This window comes from Quercus suber, unplaced genomic scaffold, assembly GCF_002906115.3.
Source record: "Quercus suber isolate HL8 unplaced genomic scaffold, Cork oak 2.0 scaffold_742, whole genome shotgun sequence".
Taxonomy (NCBI): Eukaryota; Viridiplantae; Streptophyta; class Magnoliopsida; order Fagales; family Fagaceae; genus Quercus; species Quercus suber.
The window spans coordinates 50,839-75,965 of record NW_027070180.1 but is presented as its reverse complement, the minus strand read 5'-3'; the positions used below and the strand labels follow the sequence as shown (position 1 = coordinate 75,965).

General features: G+C 35.3%; 2 protein-coding genes and 2 long non-coding RNA genes across 5 annotated transcripts; all 4 read right to left on the bottom strand.

Annotated features, from left to right (window-relative positions):
* Positions 1 to 4,386: 4,386 nt before the first annotated feature.
* Positions 4,387 to 20,466, bottom strand: LOC112022659 (uncharacterized). The gene is made up of 7 exons (XR_010626304.1): positions 20,252 to 20,466; positions 16,541 to 16,640; positions 16,321 to 16,367; positions 6,981 to 7,074; positions 6,183 to 6,276; positions 5,385 to 5,478; positions 4,387 to 4,552 (listed from the first exon to the last, which is right to left on the bottom strand). It is a non-coding gene; the product is annotated as an uncharacterized LOC112022659 (long non-coding RNA).
* On the bottom strand, positions 7,231 to 8,282 carry LOC136064706 (uncharacterized). Its single transcript, XM_065766779.1, has 3 exons — positions 8,058 to 8,282; positions 7,467 to 7,964; positions 7,231 to 7,372 (listed from the first exon to the last, which is right to left on the bottom strand). The coding sequence occupies exons 2-3, from the start codon at positions 7,956 to 7,958 to the stop codon at positions 7,352 to 7,354; spliced, it is 513 nt and encodes a 170-aa protein (XP_065622851.1). The 5' UTR covers positions 7,959 to 7,964; positions 8,058 to 8,282; the 3' UTR covers positions 7,231 to 7,351.
* On the bottom strand, positions 9,277 to 10,314 carry LOC136064708 (uncharacterized). 2 transcript variants are annotated; one of them, XR_010626306.1, is made up of 3 exons: positions 9,979 to 10,314; positions 9,644 to 9,859; positions 9,277 to 9,501 (listed from the first exon to the last, which is right to left on the bottom strand). It is a non-coding gene; the product is annotated as an uncharacterized LOC136064708 (long non-coding RNA). The 2 variants fall into 2 exon arrangements; XR_010626307.1 differs by having other exon boundaries at positions 9,644 to 9,828; positions 9,979 to 10,313.
* LOC136064705 (uncharacterized) lies at positions 11,952 to 13,349 on the bottom strand. Its single transcript, XM_065766777.1, has 3 exons — positions 13,091 to 13,349; positions 12,896 to 13,007; positions 11,952 to 12,802 (listed from the first exon to the last, which is right to left on the bottom strand). The coding sequence occupies exons 1-3, from the start codon at positions 13,240 to 13,242 to the stop codon at positions 12,059 to 12,061; spliced, it is 1,008 nt and encodes a 335-aa protein (XP_065622849.1). The 5' UTR covers positions 13,243 to 13,349; the 3' UTR covers positions 11,952 to 12,058.
* Positions 20,467 to 25,127: the final 4,661 nt, after the last annotated feature.

The following is a 25,127-nucleotide window of genomic DNA, read 5'->3' as shown; positions in this document are numbered from 1 at the left end:
GATTCTCCGATATGTCAAAGGCACACTTTATCATGGTCTCCACTACTCCTCTCAAGCTTCATGCTTATTCATATGTGGACTGGGCAGGTGATTTGACTGATCGATACTCCATCACAGGTTTCTGTTTCCTGTTGGGTACTTCTCTTGTCTTGTGGCGTAGAAAGAAGCAAGATGTGGTTTCCCGTTCCAGTACTAAGGTTGAGTATTGTGCCCTTGCTGATACCACCTGCGAGCTTGTCTAGCTTTGCTGGCTCTTGGCTAACATGGATGCTCCATAACCCGCTGCCACCCTTTTTATTGTGACAATCGTAGTGCTATCTACATTGCTCATAATGATGTCTTCCATGAACGCACCAAGCACATTGAGATCGGCTGCCACATCACTCGCCAGCATCTCAAGAAAAACAATCTCAAGTTATTCTCCATCTCCTCTACTGATCAGCCTGCTGATATCTTCACCAAGACTCACCCACCTGGTCGTCTTCAAGATCTTATATCCAAACTCCAATTGGTTTCCTCCTTGCTACCTCGAGTTTGAGGGGGGATGTTAGTGTATAGCTTAGACTAGATTAACCCATTGGGTTTAGCCAGTAAACTATACTTACAGTTTACTCATATTACTTGTACTGCACACATACATTGTCTATATAAGACTCTATTATATATTATTATTTACACATCAATATATAGACTGATGATGCCGAAAATATCAACAGTGAGTTGCACAATGCTCGCACCCTCGAGACGACACCTGCACAGAAAAAAGAGGACCTAATAGAGAGCACCGGTGTGGTGCCGGCCAAATACCCTCCGAAGGTCAAGTCAGAAAGAGTGCTCACAACTCTAGAGTTATAGACTATTCAGTTTTTTTTTCTCACTTTATATTCTTAACAAGATCAATAATCCTAATATATATTGTTTAACTTTTTGTAGGTGAGTATATTATCTATCATCCACATGTGCAACAAAGCTCTACTTCAACCTTGACATTCCAGAGGTTACAAGAGTTGGAGAAAGGTGAAAATACTATCATACTATTTTTTTCTTTGAAAAAAAAAAAAAAAACAATTATGCAAACTAACCAAAGATAATATATAATATTTATAAATAGATTGCACAACACAATGGTTAAGCAAATGGAGAACTTCCCCTACATAATAGAAAGACGGTAGCTCAATTAAAAGACGTGGAATGGAACTCAAATACAAAGGTAACAATTGTACTTATACGGCTTAAATTCACTATACTATATGATTATTTAGTAGTTCAATAATAACTTAAAAAAACCTTTATATTGTAGTACATAGTGGTGACATGCCAAGCCAAAATCGTTATTGCCAATAATAGATGTGGATGGTATTATAATGTATTTCGTATATGCAACACAAAGGTCAAACCTTCCAAAGGAGCTGTCAGTGGAGTTTTATTGTGTGAGCGTCGTAAAGTCAAGACTAAATCTGCAGTACCATGATAAATCACAAATGACATTGAATACCAAATATAAAGTAGCAACATTCTAAAAATATTTTTTTTAAGTTCACACACGCATACACAATATATATATATATATATACACTTCTACTAACAAATTTACAAATGAAATAGCAATAGGATACAAAACGAAGTAGAAGATGAAACCGGTTGACGAAATTCATTGTGTTTGACAAGAGGGCTGAAAAAATTGTATCTAAGACTGCAAAAGAACTTGCAGAGATGCAAGAAAAGGTAATTATAAATATACAAAATGAAAATGTACGTTTGTATTATGAAGTGACAACATTAAAAAAAATTACAATACATCATATTTTCTATTTTTATAACCTTATAAATTTATGACATTTTCAATTTATACAGGATCTGAATGATAATAGCCTACCTAGGGAGATTGGGAAGATAGTTGGCAAGGAATGTCTGTTCCAATTGGGTCTTGATAAATATAATTTGAAATATGGAAGAGAGGATTACATGGTTTCAAGAATCTTTGAGCCAGATATCTCTTACAAACAGAATGCTGCATGAGAAGTTGAAATCCAAAAGGTAATTGTTAACCAATTCATTCTTATAATAAGTTAATTTTCAGCATATTCATGACATCTCAATTGCCCTCAAAATCATCATAAATGATTACGATATCAACACAATATTTTGTATATAATGTGATGTACCATCTAATCAAATTGTCAATCGTTGCAGGAAAAAAAAAATTGCATTTGTAGGAAAATCAGAGAATCACAAGTCCTTCAACAATCAACAAATAGAAGTAGCAGAAACCTCTGTTAAATATGCTGCATTGACTGCTGTCAAAACTGTTAAAGATGTATAATCAGATGATAATAATATGCCAATCCAAATGCATCACAAACTCCATCAAACTACTAAACAGAAAGTATCGAAGAGGAAAAAGATTTGAAGAGGAAACAAGAACAACTTATTATTAAGATTTTTATGATATAATGTTTATGTTAAGTTGATTTATGCATCTATTTTAGAATTGTAATAAACTACTATTAGAATTTTATTGTGTTTTCTATATACCATACTTATAAATGAACAAATTTTACATTTTTTTTTTTTTATAAAAGATAGAAATTATATTCTAGCATAATCTAGAGTGTATGTGTGTAAAGTTATCTCTTGAAAACTTGAACTCCGTCCCTTATCCCTTGCACGGCTGCACCAGACCTTAAGCACTTATACTTTTCAAGTTCGACCAAATTTTACAATGAAACAAAATATTTTATAACATTTTACAACAAATCAAATGGAACATTAATAAAAACACTTAAAATTTGAGGTACTTTGGATTATTTTCATCTAAAATTTTAAATTTTGGATTTGTACCCCTAATCCCTAATGTTAATTTATTCAACATTTATTTCTGAGACAACAAAGACTACACAAAAATAGAAAAATAATATTCACAACCCTCCAGTCCTTTTGGGCCGTGAAAGACATTGGGCTCCTAGAGAAACACAACGAAAATATTTCAGATGGAAATAGGCAGGGGCCGTGCAAACGCAGGCCCCTATGGCAACAAATAATGACGTAGGTTCTCCCACTTGGGGAGACCTTATGCTGGCACCCTCCTAAAGAATTATGCTGGGGACACAATTTTTGGCACAAAGCTTGAAAGAATATATGCATGGTTTATCTGCCAATCGTATTTGTAGTTTTGTACCCTTGCGATTTGCCTTAAGCTCCCACATTGAAAATGCAGGATGGGAGAGAGAGACACAGTTTCGAAAACTGTGGTGTTCTTATAGCCTGTAAGTATCCAAAAGGGAATCTTAATTAGCTAAATTTAACCAAGCACTGCACCATTTTGATGGGAATCACATACTTTAATCTTATTAAGTATACTAACATCTTCATTCAGCAAAAAAAAAAGAAAAAAGGAAAAAAGAAGTGTACTAACATCTTCACGGAAGGCCATTGTAGAGCACCACTTATTACATTAACTTCCAAATAAGTAAGATGAAACCAGACCAATTATTTGGATGTCTTTAATTCTTCAACGGCCTTACTACTATTCATATAATGAGTCCAATTTCGCCCACAAAACAATGTTATGCGAGTAGTTATTTTGTCCAATTAGCAAACAATATTGTGCTGATTGTGTGAGGATCCTGACAAATGGTATCAAACCTAGGGATAGCTCTCCTTTGAGTTGTGGTGGGTAAGGCCTAATTTAGTTGTGTCCCACATCACTTAAGTGAGTGTGCCAAACTGGCACTACAAAAAAAACGGCTTTAGGCCACGTTTGTAAAACGTGGCCTTAAGTCCAAAAAACGCGGCCATAGGCCCATTTGGCCTATGGCCGCGTTTTTTTAGGCTGCGTTTTCAAATGCGGCCCAAACCCCGTGACTATAGGCCAGACGGGGTCTATGGCCGCACTTTTCAAACACGGCCTAAGACTGAGGTCTATGGCCGCACTTTTCAAATGCGGCCTAAGCATGGGGTCTATGGCCGCACTTTACAAACGCGGCCTAAAACGGGGTCTATGGCCGCGTTTTTTAAATGCGGCCTAAGGCCCAGTCTTAGGCCGTGTTTGAAAAGTGTGGCCATAGACATTGTCTTAGGCTGCGTTTATCAAATGCGGCCATAGATAGTGTCTTAGGCCGCGTTTGTAAGTGCGGCCATAGACGGTGTCTTAGGCCGCATTTGTAAAATGCGGCCACAGATCCCTCTATAGCCGCGTTTTGAACGCGGCTACAACCCTTTTAATATTTCTTCAATCTGTCTATAGCCACGTTTTAAAAACGCGGCCATAGTTTTTTTTTTTTTTTTTTTTTTTTTCTTGCCCTTTTCCTTTACAGTAGATGGTGAATACACAAACGCTGCTATAAGTTTGACAAACGCTACTATTTCAAGTTGGAATATCAAAAGAATATCAAGCTGAAATTTTCTTAAACTTATCACAATATTTTAAACTTGTCACAATTTAAAGTTATACCTCAACTTGTCACATTATACACATGACTGTCCATAATACACATTATACACATGACTTCCTATGGCTATCCCATCTCCAAGCTTTTTGTCCATAATGCCACTGCAAGAAAGGAACCAAACACAAGAAGTCAAAAATGGAACTTTTTTCCTAAGTACAAGAATTTTAAAAATAAATGAGTAGCAAACTTCCACAATATACTCTTTTAAAAAGATTATCATTTAAATAGATATTATAACGTTTCTTCTTCCTAAAACTAAAACGTTTCTTCATTCCTAAAATTATTCAGCCAAAATATCACCACAAGCACCAATCACAATGAGAGTTGATCATAAAAAATTAAAGGAACAAAATATTTACGTGCATATCTGTAGAAGACACTGCCCCGACAGTCATTCCAAGGTATGATTAATAACTTGAGCAGCATCACTAAATTCACAATATGGACATATGAAACTCTATACAATTGTATGATGCAACAAGCAAGAAGAGTCAGACATAGACACTTTACATGGGGGAGGATGAGAAAGACATTCAACAAATAAGTATTTCCTTTCAACAAATGAGTAAATACTTAAATTCTATCTCAATCAATCCACTTGCTTCAACAAAGGTTCATGGCTGCCAAGGTTCCCAATATTTCCAAGGCTAAGTTCCTGAAGCACAAAACTAAATCATTTTCACACGAAAGAATTTTTCAAAACCTCTAAAAATACAAATGAGTAGAAATTAAGACCAGTGAGTCTTTTTGTTTCCACTCTTAAGATTTTTCTTTGGCATAAGAAATTGCTTCCTTACTTTCCCCCTTCAGAAAAACTTAAGGCATTCACATTATATTGTTTTTCTTTAGTTTTTTGCTAGGACGTGCACATAATAATTCAGACCCACTCGCTCATAATCTACAATGAAAATAAAAAAAGCAATCCAAACTCACCAACTCTAATGTAAAGACAATTATCCACATCCACTTCTAGACAAGCGAAGAGAACCACAAAAGCGTACCGCATTGAGCTGAACTCCCAATGCACCTGCAATCACATTGAAAGCACGCAATACACAACCATAAATTCAATTTTCACATTGCATTTCAAAGTCAAGAACAAAAACCACAAAAGTTCAAAATCTTTCAAGCGAATAACAAAGCATGCGTATAATATTGTGAATAGATACCTGATCGGGGGGAGAATAATGGAAAAATTGAATTCTGTCTATAATATCAAAATAATATTCATGCACAATATGGACATATGAAACTCTCTATACAATTGTATGATGCAACAAGCAAGAAGAGTCAGACATAGACACTTTACATGGGGGAGGATGAGAAAGACATTCAACAAATAAGTATTTCCTTTCAACAAATGAATAAATACTTAAATTCTATCTCAATCAATCCACTTGCTTCAACAAAGGTTCATGGCTGCCAAGGTTCCCAATATTTCCAAGGCTAAGTTCCTGAAGCACAAAACTAAATCATTTTCACACGAAAGAATTTTTCAAAGACTCTAAAAATACAAATGAGTAGAAATTAAGACCAGTGAGTCTTTTTGTTTCCACTCTTAAGATTTTTCTTTGGCATAAAACATTGCTTGCTTACTTTCCCCTGCAGAAAAACTTAAGGCATTCACATTATCTTGTATTTCTTTAGTTTTTTGCTAGGACGTGCACATAATAATTCAAACCCACTCGCTCATAATCTACAATGAAAATAAAAAAAGCAATCCAAACTCACCAACCCTAATGTAAAGACAATTATCCACATCCACTTCTAGACAAGCGAAGAGAACCACAAAAGCGTACCGCATTGAGCTGAACTCCCAATGCACCTGCAATCACATTGAAAGCACGCAATACACAACCATAAATTCAATTTTCACATTGCATTTCAACGTCAAGAACAAAAACCACAAAAGTTCAAAATCTTTCAAGCGAATAACAAAGCATGCGTATAATATTGTGAATAGATACCTGATCGGGGGGAGAATAATAGAAAACTTGAATTCTGTCTATTATATCAAAATAATATTCATGCACAATATGGACATATGAAACTCTCTATACAATTGTATGATGCAACAAGCAAGAAGAGTCAGACATAGACACTTTACATGGGGGAGGATGAGAAAGACATTCAACAAATAAGTATTTTCTTTCAACAAATGAATAAATACTTAAATTCTATCTCAATCAATCCACTTGCTTCAACAAAGGTTCATGGTTGCCAAGGTTCCCAATATTTCCAAGGCTAGTTCCTGAAGCACAAAACTAAATCATTTTCACACGAAAGAATTTTTCAAAACCTCTAAAAATACAAATGAGTAGAAATTAAGATCAGTGAGTCTTTTTGTTTCCACTCTTAAGATTTTTCTTTGGCATAAAACATTGCTTGCTTACTTTCCCCCTGCAGAAAAACTTAAGGCATTCACATTATCTTGTTTTTCTTTAGTTTTTTGCTAGGACATGCACATAATAATTCAGACCCACTCGCTCATAATCTACAATGAAAATAAAAAAAGCAATCCAAACTCACCAACCCTAATGTAAAGACAATTATCCACATCCACTTCTAGACAAGCGAAGAGAACCACAAAAGCGTACCGCATTGAGCTGAACTCCCAATGCACCTGCAATCACATTGAAAGCACGCAATACATAACCATAAATTCAATTTTCACATTGCATTTCAAAGTCAAGAACAAAAACCACAAAAGTTCAAAATCTTTCAAGCGAATAACAAAGCATGCGTATAATAGAAATAGAATAGATACCTGATCGGGGGAGAATAATAGAAAAATTAAATTCTGTCTATAATATCAAAATAATATTCATGTGTACAATATTCCTTCATGAACATCCAAAAAGTAATACAACCTACAATAACAAAATATCCACAACGAGTCCTCATTGTGATGCAGTGCTACCCTGAATATATTAAACACATCGTATTAGTAGCACATAAACAACGCATTGCAATAAACACACAATTTTCATTAAATTAAATGCAACATTTTTATACCACAGGAAGCTGTGACGCATTTGGAAATGACCTCATTGAATCGAACATGCTTCTTACGCCCGCCATCATTTCATCAATTTGTATCTTATGCTGCGCATCTGATTGCCGCTTTGCTTCAGCCAGTGCTTCGTCAATTTGCTGCTTATTCTGCTCACGTATTTCAGCTATTTCCTCCTTATGCTTCGCCTGCATTTCGGCGATTTGCTCCTGATGCGTCTGCTTTGACTGGGCAAGTTCATCCCTTAAAGTCTGGTGTGAAGTTTCCAATTCAGTTATCCGATGAGCTGTTTCCCTGGACACCAGTGGAGTCGATGTATAACATGGCAGGTTGGACCCACTTCTTCCTGATGGAGTTGGTCCTAAACCAACCCCACGAACACGTCCATGCCGTTCTGCCCCCATCACTTGAGCAAATGCATCATCTTTTGCCCATAGTATTCCTTCGTGAGGCTCTCCTTGTAGTGAGCCCCCCTTCCTTAAAATGTCAGCCATTTTATCCTGTTTTCACACAATAACCAAATACCATATTACTTGATATAGTACTATTCACGCACAAAATACAAAAGAAATAAGTTACAATATAGGGCTTACAATCTTATCTCTCACTTCAGTACTAATAGGCTGCCCATCTTTGGTGCTGTATACTTTTGCAAAAACAACAGCACGCTCCACTGCATGCCCACATTCTTTTGCCTACGTCATATTCAACAACCTCATTACAATAGTGAAAATTTATGTAAGTGATATGAAGCGGCAATCGACAACCAAACATAGCAAATGGAATTTGGGATATAACATGCAATATAATGTAAAACAATATAAAAAACACAATTTATTACGTTCAAAAAGACAAGTGAGTTGTTTTCTTTAGTTGTGATAGTGGCTACAATAGTCCCTACCTAGCCCCATCCCAAAGTTACTCCCCAACCCATTTTCCATCAGTCAACTTCCTCACATTTCCTCTCTCTCACTTGTCTTTACTGTAAGAGTGTTAATTTTTTTTTGCAATCATCTTGTTTTTGCTGTCACAACGTCAACACTAACGTGATTTAAATAAGCACAATAAACATGAAATGTTCCCGTCAATAAAAATTCTTCAACTTTCGGAACATATTCTGTTTTCTTTTTTTTGGTTTTTTGTCCCTATAAAGCTAAAGCATACTGTACACATAATTATATACTATAAGCTATTTTAAGCATTTTAACATACACACACACACACACTTAATCACAAAGTAATAACAGATATATATAGGCAAACTATCCTCTAAATTGTCACACACCCTAAAAAAGTTTTGATATGAACCCATAAAATTTCCTACTTTTCTTATAGTTCAAATACTACGACTACTAGTTTCTTCTTTCTTGTATACATGAAAAAATGGTAATGATCTTTACTATGACCAACAATACGGACAACTCTCTCTCCTCTCTCTCTCTCTCTGTAAAATACTATCCCTATTTATTCCAATAAGACCTAATGTCTATCCTAACGAAATTAAAATAATACTAGTTTTTTTTCATATCCAAATTGTAAATTCCCACTGGGGTTTTCAAAGCGTATGTTTAATCTCCAAAATCACCAAACCAAATGGACACGCCTATATAGAGTAACTCTACTATCATAAGCACTGCTTATTTTATCACTAAATTAGCAGAGTCAGTTCAAAATCATGTTTCGTTCCCAAAAGTCAGAAATAGTAACGAAGTTAATTAGTTCAAAACAAATATTTGAAGAAAGTAGTAGAATAACAATTTCATGGTGCTAGAACCAAAGCAAGACAAGTGATCTGCCTCAAAAGCTAGGTACATTGTCAGCTGAGAATAACAAAAATTTCATACTAATTCACAGAAGATGCTCAAATTCATCCGTAAATTATTTTCATCATAAAATATTATAATACTAAAACCCTGGCTAGTTAGGATAAATAGCATTTCTTACCATTTTGTCAGCAGTTTGTGCAAAACTTATAGGCCCTGACCTTGCTATGTCCTTCTGAAACCCACGACTTTTTATGTTCGTATCAATTAATGTCTACGAACACATTGCCGCCAACAAATTAAACCAAAAAAAAAAAAAAATCAGTTAAATAAATTGTACTCAGTAACTTCAAATACCCCATCATATGTATTCAAATACCCCACTAAAAGATAATAGAGCATGAATATAGCGAAACCTTCGTAGCAGACGAAAACCAATAATCAACTAGCGCCTCGTACTGCAGCCTATCAATATTATATGGTTTGGCCTGAATGACATCTTCTTTCAATGCATCTTTTGGGTAACATTTCTTTTTCAGCTTGCTTCTTCGATTCCTCCTCAATTCCCCAAGTAGGTGCAGTGCCCAATTCTTTTGATTAGCTGGTAGGATAATGTGAGCGGGAATGATCCACTTTTTCTGAAATGTAAAAATTGAGTGAGCATAGTGCAATAGTCCACCCTATTGAAAATGCCATTTAACACACATACGACTGTAAATAACAATAAAAAAGTAGCTTAATTTGATACTACCTCAATCTCTATCCAGCAAGCTTCTTTTTCCTTATCAGGGAAACGTGTCCAAGCAACTGGCACAAGTGGGCACAAGATGGGGTTGAGGCAAATGGTGCCCAACCACCTTTTGAAAGTTTGTCCGCTGTCCCCAATCGGTTGGCCCTTTACATTTACCTCCAATTGAACTTTCATATTTGGTGGCAGACTCCATACTCGCTGCATTAGCGTTACCCCACGCTTTTTACGCACATTACTATCTGATGGGGTTTCTTGAACCACATCTTCTGCACGCCCATTACTGGATACTGGCGTTTCTTGCACCAAATCTCCTGCATATAGTAAATCGCTATTAGGAATGAAGTTTCAAAGATTACAATTACAAAAAAATTAATGTATATAGCTCAAGAGCTCAACTAACATGATAGTGATGTTAGTAAATGTGGACATTTTGATACTTGCCTTTTAAATAATATTTTTTCCCCATTTTTTATGTTAATTTACTTATTACTCAGTACAATAAGTGAATTCACTCATTCATATTTTCATAAATTTAAAAGAAGCAATGGGCAGCCTATTGTGTATTTCTCAAGAATATATAAAAAAGCATGTTCAATCTAATTTTATAATCATTCTAATCAGATAAAGGGATTAATATTAATAATTAATCCCTTTATATATGCAGGAGAATGATTAATTAATTAGCAAAAATGGTAATAATTAATATTAATATTGTAGGAATTTTGTTCACTAAAAAAGCAAAATGACCCTAGACATAGAAGTTATTTTTCATATTATTTCCAAATTTTGCTAACACTTCACACATAAACATCTTTTTCAGTTCTTCTACGGCTACAATAACTCAAAACAATGTTATGAAAATATGGTAACACTTTGTTGTACCGTAGAATGTTGGTAAATGCAGTACATCTTATCCTTAGCCGAAATATGTTGATCATTTTCCACATATGAAACTCTATTAAAGTTTGAAGTGGCTCACAAAAATCTCGAATTTAAAGCCTACTTTTGACACAAATTACAAATTACATCATCTAATTTTGTCATAAATTCAATTTAGCCTTCTAACTTGCACGGTCTTTTTAAGTCAATACGATAACTTGTACGTTTATTAAATGTATCTTTTTAAGAGACATTATTTTCAAAATGCAAAACTACCAAAATTACATAATTTCGGACACTTGACGGCTAATTCTGTATATATATAGTAGACGAAATGACCACCTTAAAGAAATGAAAAAATATGCATTTAGTATCTTTTCTCAAATGTTACATTTGAAGATATGTCAACTACCTGGAGAAGGGGGTTCTGTCTCGTCATCGTCACTTGCGTCCCCTCTTGCCTGGTCAGCCGCAAAGGCGGCCCTTAGCTCTGCCTGCACGCTCTCTTGTGCACGTGACGATCCTTGGCCAACTTCAACAACACTCAATTGATTTTTCCTTCGCCTTCCTGCGACCAACACCAAAAAAATTATGCGTCTAGTAATAAATATCAAACATTACATTTGAAGACATGTAAACTACCTGCAGGCTGTGTCCTAGCATCACTTGCAGCCGTTGTTGCCTGCTCAGCACTAGACACGGCTTCACACTCATTCTCCCCCCTCTGTCGTGAACATGAGGGTCCTTCGCCAACTTGTACAAGCGGCAATTGGCGTTTCTTTCCCATTCCTGCGTTCCACAAGTTTACAACACAAAGAAAATGTTAATATTACACAACAATCAATTGCACACAATTTAATTGAAAAAGACAAAGTTAAATAACTCATTTTAATATCTACCAATATATACAAGCATATATCCAAACAATTATTCTTTGCCAAACACAACAACAATGAAACGAAACTCTAACACCACACGAACATATATCCAAACTTCGTAAGAAATTAAATTCAATTCTAATAACAAACTACGGAAGGAACTGGATGCATAAGAAGCACAAATTAAAAAAATGTACAATATTAAGAGGAATTAACAAATTCATCAAATACTACATAAAGGCATTCCAACTAATTCATGAATGGATATGTTTTCAATAATAATTGTAACATCCAAACGCATAATACAACACTATACTATTACACTACTCATCCTCGATGTACTCGTCCTCGTTGTCATCTTCATTGTCGTAGTCATCGTCAATAAACTCACAATTGTCTATATTGTTTACTTCATGAAGATCTCGTTCAGCAATGATAGAGGCATCAATTGTCATTCCCTCTACATCATCCCGAGCCCAACTAAGATTGTCACTTGCAACCTCATTAGTACTTATATTGTATGGAATGTTCTCAGTTTCATTATATGTGTCATCCTCGTCACGTTGGGGACCAATACCGGCATCAAACACATCCCTAGCTTTAGTTTTGACAACAACATACCAATCCTTGTGCCTTTTATCTTCCACATAAAAAACTTGCGTAGCTTGAGATGCCAAGACATATGGTTCATCTATTATGTCATCCCCACCATGTATGAAGTGTGTAAAGTTCACCATAGGAAACCCAAATTCATCAGTCTTATATCCTCTCCTATTTTGGTCATCAACCCATTTACACTTGAATAACACATGTTTGATATTGTCAGAATAATTCAACTCGATTATATCCCTTAGAACACCATACCACGTAATGCCACCATCCGTAGCGACACTAACTCCACTATTCTGCGTTTTCTTATTTGCCTCATCATTTACACTCCTAAATTTTAAGCCATTTATGACATAATGCTTCAGCCGCTTTACATAAATATATGGCCATTTGGACAGTGCAGCAAGGGTATCACTAACTCCCTCCCTTTCCCTATCAGCACCAGTCAATGACATCACCTAACATATCCAAACAAAATTATTCATATCAGCACAAGTAATCATAATTGGGACAGTATTACAAGTTTAATAAGTTGAAAATGTTATACATACATGACCCCTAAACCAAGTACAAAACTTCTCCATATGGTGCTTATATATAATGCCCTCGGAAGAACGATGGTGGCCTTGTTGGAGTTCATCATCTATCAATCTTTTGTGCATCCTGTGCAGGCAATTGTATTAGGGGTAATAGACCTAAAGTACATTAGATTGACGTGCAATGATATTTGTATACGTATTACTTACTCACGAAAGTGGTTGATGTTTTCGGAATTGAATAAAACATAGCGATGGGCTTGGGTCCACTCTCTATTGTTTAGTGTCACAATTGAAACAGCCCCTGTTGACTCCTCAATCGTCCTAGTTGGTCGATTAAATATTGTTTCAACTCCTTCCATATACCGTGAACAAAATGTTAAGCACTCCTCTACTATGTATCCTTCAGCAATAGACCCTTCTGGAGCAGCTTTATTTCGTACGTAAGACTTAAGACGTGAGAGGTACCTATAAAGGAATGATAAGATTAATGATCAGCAATGGTAATTTGAAGACGCACATGCAGCTCATAATTGATCAATAATATTACACACATGTTACCTCTCAATGGGATACATCCAACGGTAGTGCACTGGACCACCAATCTTGGCTTCAACAGCTAAGTGCATGACTAAATGCACCATCACTGTAAAGAAGGATGGAGGAAATATCTTTTCCAATTCACACAATGTCACTGCAATGTCTGCCTCAAGAGTCGCAATATCTGAAACCCTAAGGGTTTTGGAACAAATTTCTCTAAAGAAGCAAGCTAACTTTATCAACGGCCTAGTAACATGAGATGGCAAAGACCCGCGTAACGCTATGGGAAAAAGTTGCTGCATCAAGATGTGATTATCATGACTCTTCAAACCAGAAATCTTGCATTCTTTCATATTCACACGGCGTGAGATATTGGAAGCATACCCATCAGGCACTGTTACGTCCTTCAAAACTTGCAAGAAACCATCCTTCTCTGACGAAGTCATATGAAAACAAGCGGGCGGTATGGTATACTTATCAGCACTTTTTCGCTGTAGGTGGAGTTCACTCCTTATCCCCATGTCCGCCAAGTCAAGGCGTGCTTTGTAATTGTCCTTTGTTTGATCCTTCAAGTTCAGCAATGTGCCAAGTATATTGTCCATCACATTCTTCTCTATATGCATCACATCAAGATTGTGTCGCAACTTCTGATCCTCCCAATAAGGTAAGGTGAAAAATATACTCCTCTTCTTCCAACCATTATGGTCTGCCTCCCCTCTCTTTCTTTTATTGTAAGCAAGTTGACATTTCCTTCCCAGACAACGTCCAACTAAATGTTCAGTGTCCAGAATAATGATTAACGCGAGTGGCGGTTCAGGAGCCGATCGCGTATCATTAGATCCATCAAATAACATACCTTCTTTCCGGAAATCGTGGTCAAAATCCAACCATCGCCTATGTCCCATGTAACAGAATTTGTGTCCATTTTTCAAATATCGAGAGTCGGTGTACACGGCACAAGAAGGACATGCCAAAGCACCTTTGGTACTCCAACCCGACAAATCTGCGTACGCAGGAAAATCATTTACGGTCCACATCAATGCTGCACGCAATTGGAATATTTCTTTTGAAGATGCATCATATGCCTGTACTCCAACATCCCATAACTCTCTTAGTTCTTCTACTAACGGTTGCAAGTACACATCTATAGCAATCCCTGGCGAGGTAGGACCAGGAATAAGTAATGATAGAATCAAAGATGATCGTTTCATGCACAGCCAAGGTGGGAGATTGTAGGGGACCAACATAACAGGCCACGTACTATGAGTACTACTCATAATTCCGAAGGGATTGAACCCATCCGCAGCTAATCCAAGTCTGACATTACGAGGGTCAGACGAAAACTCAAAATGCTTACTGTCAAACATTTTCCATGCATCTGAGTCAGCAGGATGCCGCATAACCCCATCATCAGTACGACCATTAACATGCCATTTCATAGAACTAGCCAGATCAGGTGAAAGAAATAGCCGTTGCAATCTTGGCTTTAAAGGGAACCACCGTAGGATCTTTGCAGCTTTCTTCTTCCCCTTAGTGGATGAAGCATTTTTACTAGCAACAGATGCCTCATTTGTTTTCCACCTTGATTCGTTACAACAAGGACACGCGTCGAGGTTAACATTTTCCTTCCAAAACAGCATACAATCATTAGGACAAGCATGGATCTTCTCATAACCCAAACCCAAATCTCGAACAATCTTCTTAGCCTCATAATGGTCCTTTGGCAACTTAGCGTCTGAAGGAAGCATATCCATTAGGACTTGAAGCAACATAGTAAATGACTTGTTCGTCCAACCACACAGAGTCTTCAACTGGAACAAAACGACAATGGCTGAGAAAATGCTAAATTTTGTACAACCTTCGTATAAAGGTTTGTCTACATCATCTATCATCTTGTAAAACTTCTTGGCCTCATCATTCGGACCTTCTACCGAATGTTGCACAGTTGGACCTTCTTCCATTGGTTCGGGTGGCATTTCATGGGGGGGGCACAAATCGTGCAACATCCCATGAAAATCACCGTATAGATTTTGGGTTTCTTGCACATGAGAGCTCCCACATTCTATAGGCGTTGTAGCAGTCGCCGATTCCCCATGAAATATCCAAATTTTGTAATTATTAAGCATCCCCGAAATCCAACAATGATCACGTGCCACATTTAGCGGTTGTAACATCAAATTCACACATTTTGCACATGGACATAAGATCTTCCCATCGCGCGCGGATAGAGACGCAAATTCCACGAATTTTGCTACACCTTCAAAATATTCCCTTGAACCCCTCCTCTTGTCCATCCAACTTTTATCCATTGTGATACTATATTTACGGAATTTTACCTACAGCAAGATTTGTTACTACAAAGGTAATATTTATGTCCATAATTACATTCATCAGTGATTTGTTAAGAACAAACATACCCAAGCATGCTTAAATTTTCTTAGAACATATAACACTTATCCTAGACTAAGTCAGTGTGATAAGTTCTCAAAGTAATTAAGTATAATTGTTTTAAAAGTATATTAACAAATACTCAATTCATGTAATTGTAATAATTATTATATACGTAATAATTATTAAGTCCGTAATACCATGATGCTTAATTACTTGGGTCACTGATCAAAAACGAGTTAAGAAGAGATTGGTTGACAATTTAAACTGTAATGATGTTGTATGAATATGTGCCCAACAACCAGTGTGGATGCAAGAGTGTGATGTTGGTTTCATACCAAACATGTGCTTCAAAAGGACCTATATGAACATAATCCATCAACAATGCCTAAATGAAGGACTCATTTTCTTTGCTTTCTATTTTACACAGTGTCATAAGAGAAGTAAATAATGCAATGACACCCAAAAATGAGCATAAGTTGGCAAGTTTTTCTTAGGAAAGTAGTTCATACCAGATGGTTGTTCTCGTCTAACTCAAAGGATAAAGTTCTTTCCCAACCTACAATCCCACAAAATTTCCATCACACATATTATTGTTAGTAAGGGTTCATTCAATGTAAGTAATATACATGCAATTATTATTGCAATGCAAACCACTACCAACGAGTCCTCATATCTATTTTACTACTTAAATGAAATCCAACTTCAAAAATGTTGCTTTTGGATTCATACCTCTAGTCCACCACAGCTGGTCGCAATTATGTGTGCGGTTTCAGAAGCTCATTTCAAGTCAAAAGAGTATACAGCAGAGATGGTAGGTTCCTTGGATAGCCTATCATCCACATTACAAGAAAAGATGAATATGTAGAAAGGTTAAGGCAAATGTCATATTTCATCAAGGTTTTCATAGCCAAAGTGAAGCATGTAAGGCACAACATTAGCATAAGGGAAGTATAAATAAGAGAGAAACATCCAAAAAAAAAAATATCTAATCAGTTCCTTAATGAAATAAGTTCATGAAAAGCATGTTAGCCTAGTTCATCTTACTGCCCAAGTGCATGAAGATGCGACCTCTCATAACTAGATTTTCAAATTTATGTTCTATTGCAATCATATGAGAGACACAGATTTTAAAATACGTGCAGATCTTTAGAAATCAAAAGTGAGCAAGAGAGGGCAGCTGATTATGATTGTGCATTTAACTATATATTAACTAAAGGCAATGGCATCACATGACATGACATTACTTGTTTTTTTCTTAATACACGAGCACACCAACTTCAACCAAATCAATAGTTTAATTATATGATGTCTATATATATAATCACGGGGTTGAGAATAAAAAGTTAATAGTATTAGGCTGAATGAGAGAAGTTAAAAATCACAATAAAACAGTTACAATGTCAACTCACAGACCAAAAATTACTCACAGAATCATTGTCAAACAACACAATTGCAATAATTTCAAGGCACCAAAAATAAAAATAAAAATTCAAATAAAAAACACTCAAGAGGAAGAGTAGTAGCCTTTGTAAGACCACCCTTAAATTGTCTTAAAAAAAAGGTGGGTTTTCATTCAAACATTTAATATCATTATTCAATAATCTTTTTATTTTTTGATTAGTAAATAGTTCATTAAAAGTCAAAAGAAAAAGTGATATTCATTTACACAATAAAGCCTAATAGTTCAATTTTATCAAAATGAAGTCTGAAAATAATAAAATAAATAAACCTAACATGTATTTTTTAACTCAAATAACAAATAAATCAATCTAACAAATTTAAAAGACGTATTTTTTGAAAAATATTGTGTAAGTTGGGTTAGTTTGCACTTTACAAAAGTGAAATTTTGCAAAACAATCCAACTCAACAAAGCTCTAAAAACAATACAACCAAACGTGGCCATCAGCTAATAAAAAACCAACGAGAAGAATCAAGTTGAAATGGTGAGTTGAATGTACACTTGTAATATGTTGGTACCCCACTCATGAATTGTTCATATTTCGAACTTCATATCGACCAAGCCTAAAAGCGAAAAAGAAAATGAAAAATGTTACAACTCGGGAAAAAAGGTTGCCAAATTTAGTATTGTTTTAACACCTTGTTTGACAGGTAAGCCACGATACAAGGAATAAAAAATATATGCTTAAGATTTTAGATTTACGAGTTTGAGTTTTATATATATTTTTTAATAAATTTAGATTTAGATTAGGTGCTTTCAACCCAAACATGTCTTTTCCCATTATATATAAGTGCACAAAAAAAAAAAGATCAAACTAGACCAAAATGAACTGAAGTGATCCGAATGGACCAAATTGGACCAAATAGACTGAATCGGAACTAGGTGGACCAAATAGGACTGAACTGGACCAACTAGACCGAATAAGACTGAACTGGACAAACTAGACCGAATAAGACTGAGTACAATGAAAGTGGGTAGAATGGACCGAATAGAATCAAAGAGGACAAAATGGACTGAATAAGACCAAATTGGTCGGTGGTGCATCAAAGTGAACAAAATGGACCCAATAGGACCATGTGGACCGAATAGGACCAAATAGAATCAAAGTAGACAAAATGGACTGAATAAGACCAAATTGGTCGGTGGTGCATCAAAGTGAACAAAATGGACCCAATAGGACCATGTGGACCGAATAGGACCAAATAGAATCAAAGTAGACAAAATGGACTGAATAAGACCAAATTGGTCGGTGGTGGATCAAAGTGAACAAAATGGACCCAGTAGGACCATGTGGACCGAATAGGACCAAATAGAATCAAAGTAGACTTAGAACACGATATCTATATAAAAAAAATTACTAATAATTATTGCCATTTGTAGTGTCAATAAACTCCCCCAGACCAATCCTTCACCCTACAGTTCCTCAACTGCATCTTTGAATTAGTATATGCAGAATTGATACCTTCAAGCCCCCATCCTAAACACCTCTACTATTTGCATTTTTGTTTACTTATTCCTTTTTACTTTTCAGGCTAGTAATTCATTGAAACAAATCTACGAAACATTTAGAACACAAATTATCCTCACAAAGCAGCCCAATATATGTTCCAATCACATAATACAATTTACAACCAATACATTTCACCTGTTTCATTTTGTTTTATTGGTATGTTATAGACGTACCTAGTAGGTTTTAAACTCACGACCTCACCTTCCAACTAATTATTATAGGAGAAGGAAGTGCCAATTGAGTTATAACTCATTGGCACGTTTCTTCATCATTACCAAGAACTTGCCAATACTTGCATATAATACATCATGAATTCTCATTCAACCCCGGCCAACCTAACTGGCTAACTACCATCTGGCCAAAGGATTCAGACAACAATTTTGCTTCTTAAATTATACAATTTTTGAAGGCGACCATTAAATTTGAACAAATCTAAAATATGTGGATAATTACCACATGAAAAATGACAAGAGCATCATTCAGTTAGGTACAAATACATGGAAAGTATTGTATGCATCAGATAATTAATCAGTTGATCTACTTCATAATTTGAAAATTTAAGCTTGGATGAAGTTGTTGTATCAAATCCACATCTAATTTAATTGATATTATTATATGCAACCTTCTTAATTGATATCTCTAAATGTGCATGGAAAAATAGAAACTTCTCCATTTACCTAAAATGGGTAATAGAATTCATTTAACAGCTAAGATTTTCTATGCAAAGGGTCGGGTTGGGTTTGAGGTATTTTTTTTATGTCATCGGTTTAAGCCATTTTGTTGATCTTTTCATTGAATTATTTAAACTTATTATTCAAAAAATAAATTATTACAAGTTAAATAATTGGGCCTAAAATTCAAGTTTTATAAAAATTAACTCTCAAAATAATAAAATAAATCAAACTAACAAATTTAAACCAAGTCTTGAAACCTAAAATATATCAAAATAACAAATTTAAAATACATATATTTTATAAATTATTAATAGTGTGAATTAAGTAGATGTGCAATTTCTATTATATTTCAGTACTGGCTTCCTCTGTTAATGGAGATCAGTATTATATATTTAATGCCTTTGGTGCATCAAGCAAAGTTGTTTTTATTATTTGAACGTCCAGTGTATCTGTGGAAAACCCAATACACAAAATTGAAATACTACATATTAAAGAAAACCCAATACAGCACATCAAACATGTCCACAAAAAACTACATATTAAAGGCTCAAATCCCTACATATTAAAGAAACCCCAATACACAAAATTGAAAAACTAAAACAAAAAACGACATAAACAAAATCAGAATGAAACTTCAAAAATCACCCAGACCATCAAAAATCACCAATCACAAATGAAACTTCAAAAAATTTAGGATCTTTTCAATTAATGCAAATCAGAATCAACAACAACATAAACAAACACACAGAAAGACCCAAATGCAAATTGGGAAAAAGGGAAAAGCTGAGAGGAAGTACCAATGAGAAGAGTGGAGAAAGATCGGCGATGGGTCTTGGGTAACAGATCGGCGATGGGGCGTGGCTTGCGATGGCTGATTGAACGGATGGGTGAGGCTGATGGATGAACGGCACCGGGCTTCGAAGATGGGTGAGGAGGAGGATGAATCGGGTCGGCGATGGAGCGTGAGCTTCGGTGTGACTGTGAGGACGATGATGGCAGATGAGGACAAGCGTGAGCTTCAGTGTGTGACTGTGAGGACGATGAGGACAAGAGTGAGCTTCGGTGTGTGACTGTGAGGAGAGAATGACTGTGAACGGGAGGGGTGTGTTAAGGAACAAAGAAAACAAAACAAAAAAATTCTGCCCAAAAAGAGGCTTTGATGAGGCTTGGGCCGCGTTTGAAACGCGGCCTTAGACCCTTTCTATGGCCCCGTTTTAAAAACGGGGCTTTTGTTGTTGTACTACAGCCCCGTTTTTGAAAAACGGGGCTGTAGTTCGTCTGGGGCCGCGTTTTTGCAAACGCGGCCCAAAAAAACGCGCCCCAAACCCCGCGTTTTTTGTAGTGTGGGTTCATAAGAAAGATGCCTCACTAATTGTTACAAGGTCTCTTCCCATGAGACTTATGTCTTGTTTGGATGGAGGGGGGAAGGAGGGGGAGCGGAGGGGAGTAAAGCAGACTTGGCTAAAAATAAACTAATTTTGTGCTAAATCTATTTTACTCTACTCTACCCCCCACCCTCTCCCTCAATCCAAACGGACCATTAGTGTCACATGAGGAAGAACAGAACCATATGCGTATCTATTACTTATAAATTTGAAATAAGTAGTCAAAATATCAATTCAAATGACTTTGCAGACATTTTTTTAAAAAATTTTAAATCTATATCTAAATACAATTTTTAATAATAGTAATATTATATTAAATAATAAAAATAAAAATATTATTAACCAAATAATTGAACCAATTACCTAATGTTTGTACCAATAAACCATCATACCACTCATTTGGTGGTTTGATACTTGTAAACTTATTTTAGAGTTTTGAGCTCCTATCACTAATTGGAAGATACATGTATCTCATCATGTATATGAATTACTTTGTTGGTTGAGTTAGCAAGGCACGTGCATTAAATATGACAAGGACAAATGCTATCTTTATTTTTTTTTGCTAAATTCTTCCCATTGGTGGTTGAAACCCAAGGTTCCAAAATTTTTTGGAACCAAGCTTTGTCCTAATACTCTGTACAATTTTAAGAAAAAAGTTTATAAGTCAAAATCAATTTGAAATTGTGTTCATTCAACCCACTATGTGACGATTGAAGAGATTATTCATGTGTAGTTTTAGTTACATAACTTTTTTAATGAGTGGTGTGACCTGTTTAAGTAATACATATGAAGTTAAGAGTCTTGTATCTCAATTGGTTTGCTCTTCCTTGTGTTTTCAACACATCTAGGGTTCAAATCCTTCATTTCCAGATATAACAATTAAATTATTAAAAAAAGGATAAAATTTAGCTACAAACTCACTCAATATCTTTTTATTGGAGGTGAATTTTGACAAATCCACCATTGGATTTCATCTTCTTCTTATATCTTCCATGTTTGCAAAATTTCAAGAAAATTAAAGATCAATTGCTATGTCATCAATAAATTTTTAAATTGCAATTTTTTATAATTTAAAATTATGCATAAAATATAATATTATAGATTATATAGTAAATGATATCTGATTGACACAAAAATTGACATGTGCATTAAGAGTATAAAGAACATATAATTCAACGGTTAGATTTTCAAAATATGCAGTAATATTTATTTTATTAAGTGAGTTTGTAACCTAAGGCTACAACCAATTTTGTAGCTAAACTTTGTCCTTAAAAAAATAATAATACACATGGGTAGTTTATATAAATTGTCATGTAGTGAGCTTGAGAAGATAGCTCCAAACCAATTTTGTACTAAACTTTGTCCTAGTTCCAATTACTATAATTGAGATTGAATCTTGTATTCTACACTTTTAGCCATCCTTTTTTCTTTTGTATAGAATTTTAGCCTTTTCTTTTTATATCCAAAGGATACACCATTGTGTCACAGTGGTTTTTTGTTAGGATTTTTTCTTTTTTTTTGGTTGAGAAAATGGTTAGGATTTTAGTAATAAAATTAAATCCACAAATATCAAAAAGTGTGCATAGGATAGGATACTAGTAATTTAAAATACTCTTAAACCCTAATTGCCTTCTTCTCAACAAAATAAAAAAATCCTAATTGCCACAAGCCCACATCAGAGAACCCTAATGGATGGCCTGACCGATCCGGCCCATCAAACCCTATGGCCCAGTATTAAATACCCAACTCCCCATAGCTGGTCTCTCACATTAGCCAGAGCAAGCAGCAGCAGCGAACTAGGGTTTCTCTGAATCGCCGCATTTCTCATCTCATCTCATCTAATCAATCCAAATCATGGTGAGTACTTCTCCTCTCTCTCTCTCTCAGTTAGTCTGTGCTTGTTTTTGATCAATGGGGTTTTTGGTTTCAGGCGGATGTGGAAGCTGATGTGGCGGTGGCTGGGCAGCCCCAAAAGAAGAGGACGTTCAAGAAGTTCAGCTTCAGAGGCGTCGACTTGGATGCTCTTCTCGACATGTCCACCGACGACCTCGTCAAGCTCTTCACTGCCAGAGCTCGCAGAAGCTACTCTTCACGCCGGAGAAAGCTGCCATTGGACTTAAATCCCCATTTATATGCCCCATGGCCGTTTTCGCTAAAGCATGCTAGCCAATTAGTGTGTAGCATGCGATAAGAATTGCACGTGATCTTTTAGCATTAAAAACTATACATACAAACACTTCTCCTAAACAGTTTATGCGATGGCATGCTAACCAAATAGTCTGTAATCTGTATAGCTAGGAACTCCCAACACCTTTATAAGAATTGCATGCTATATTTTAGCATTAAAAAATAAAAACTATACAAACACTTCTCCAAACAGTTTATCACTTTATCGAGTCCTCTTCAGTAGGTATATATAAGTTTTACGTATTTTAAATTTCAAAAAGAGAGTTTTAGGGACTTATTAGGATTTTTTAAATAAAAAAAATATATATAAAAATAAGTAAAAATGAAACGGTAGCATATTCAGAGTCATTTGCATGTTACGTGCATAACTTAAAAAGAAGTCTTGTAACGAAGAAACAATGACGTTTTTGGCTTAGACACTAGTTTCAATTTGCAAAAACAACACCGTAGGGAGATCTAAAATTCATCTTCCTTTCTTTCTTTTAAAACATCAAGAAGCTTGAAGCTCCGATTTAGAGTACAAAAAGATAAGAAGCTAGCTAGGAAACTCTTCTCACACGAATCCACTAGAATAGACTAGACTAGACTACATCACAATAGTTTGAACACAAACACAGGAAAAATCCATAGGCTTGGATACTCGTGGCCGTCGACTCCCTCTTTGGAGCCTAAAACTGTTTGGCTCCTTCTTTGAAACCTACGACCAGTAAGCTCTCTCTTCACAATTACCTTAGGTTCACCCTCTTTGGAATTTAGTTACAATACTGTGTCACTAGTTACGATTTACCTTAGGGTGTTTAAAAATCATTTTCTCAAACTCAGAATGAGTATGTTTCAAAACAACACTTCTAAAATATTTGAGTACTGTCTTTGCAATGATGTACTTTGATATCATGATACTTTACAACCATTGTAAGTAAAAATAAGCACCAAATCCCTTATTATTATTATTATTATTATTACACCAAATACCTTATAAAAATCATATAAGTAATTATACTGCATGTAAACTCTCAAGATGATAACATCTGAACATGAAGATTTTCATAAATTATCCACATTCACCAACGATAAAAAAAAATTTCTCAAGCATGATGGGTAACTTGAGTCACATTATCTAGAGAGACACATAGGACTTTGAAAATAACAACATATCAGATACGTAAGGTATCTACTTCGTCCCACAAAATTTTCAAATAAAACAAGTATCCAAAGATTTTCTTATTGAATACTGAGCAAGTATTTAAGGAGTAGAGGAGAAACATGTATATGTATGCACAGTGGCGGAGCCAGGAATTTAGGTCGGGGGGGGCAAGATTAAAAGTAAAAAACTAATCTAAGAAAATTAATCAATATTAATAACAAAATAAATAAGCAATTATATGCTAATGTAATTGTCATATAGAATCTAACATAAAGTGTAAACTTTAATTTGGTTTTTCACATCTAGTGTAAACTTTCATTCGATTGCGTAGTCAATTTTTAACTATGTTCATTGCTGAAATAGCTCTTTCAATAATAGTTTTTGCAACAGGTAAGATCAATGCCAAGATCACTAATGAGTAAACCAATGAATATGAAACATCATTTTTCATTTCTACCATCTTTTCAACAAGCTGTCCAATTCATTTAAGTGTTGAATGCTTTTAAAAACTCAACAAAAATTCTAAGGTACAAATCGAAAGAGACTAGTATCAAAAGATTTTTTTATTTATTTATTTATTAAATGTGAGGCATCCTTTACTACTTTATACTATATATATATATATATATATATATTTATAGAGTCCTATTAATATTAGTATTAGGTAGTGTATTCCTTTTTCATTTGGCAGTACGATCCTCTTTTCTTTTTCTTTTTTCTTTTTTTTTTAATCATTAGTAGGTCAGCCCCATTCCCCTATGATTCCTATTTCCTTATGTCAGCCTCATTCCCCTATGATTCCTATTTCCTTATGGCAGTAGGATTTGCATTTTCTGTACAACTACAACCTAATGTCTTTTATGTCGGGAGGGAATGTGTAATATATGTACCATATTAGTACTAAAAAAATTTGAAAGTTCAGGGGGGCACCTGCCCCACCTCGGCCCCCCCCCCCCC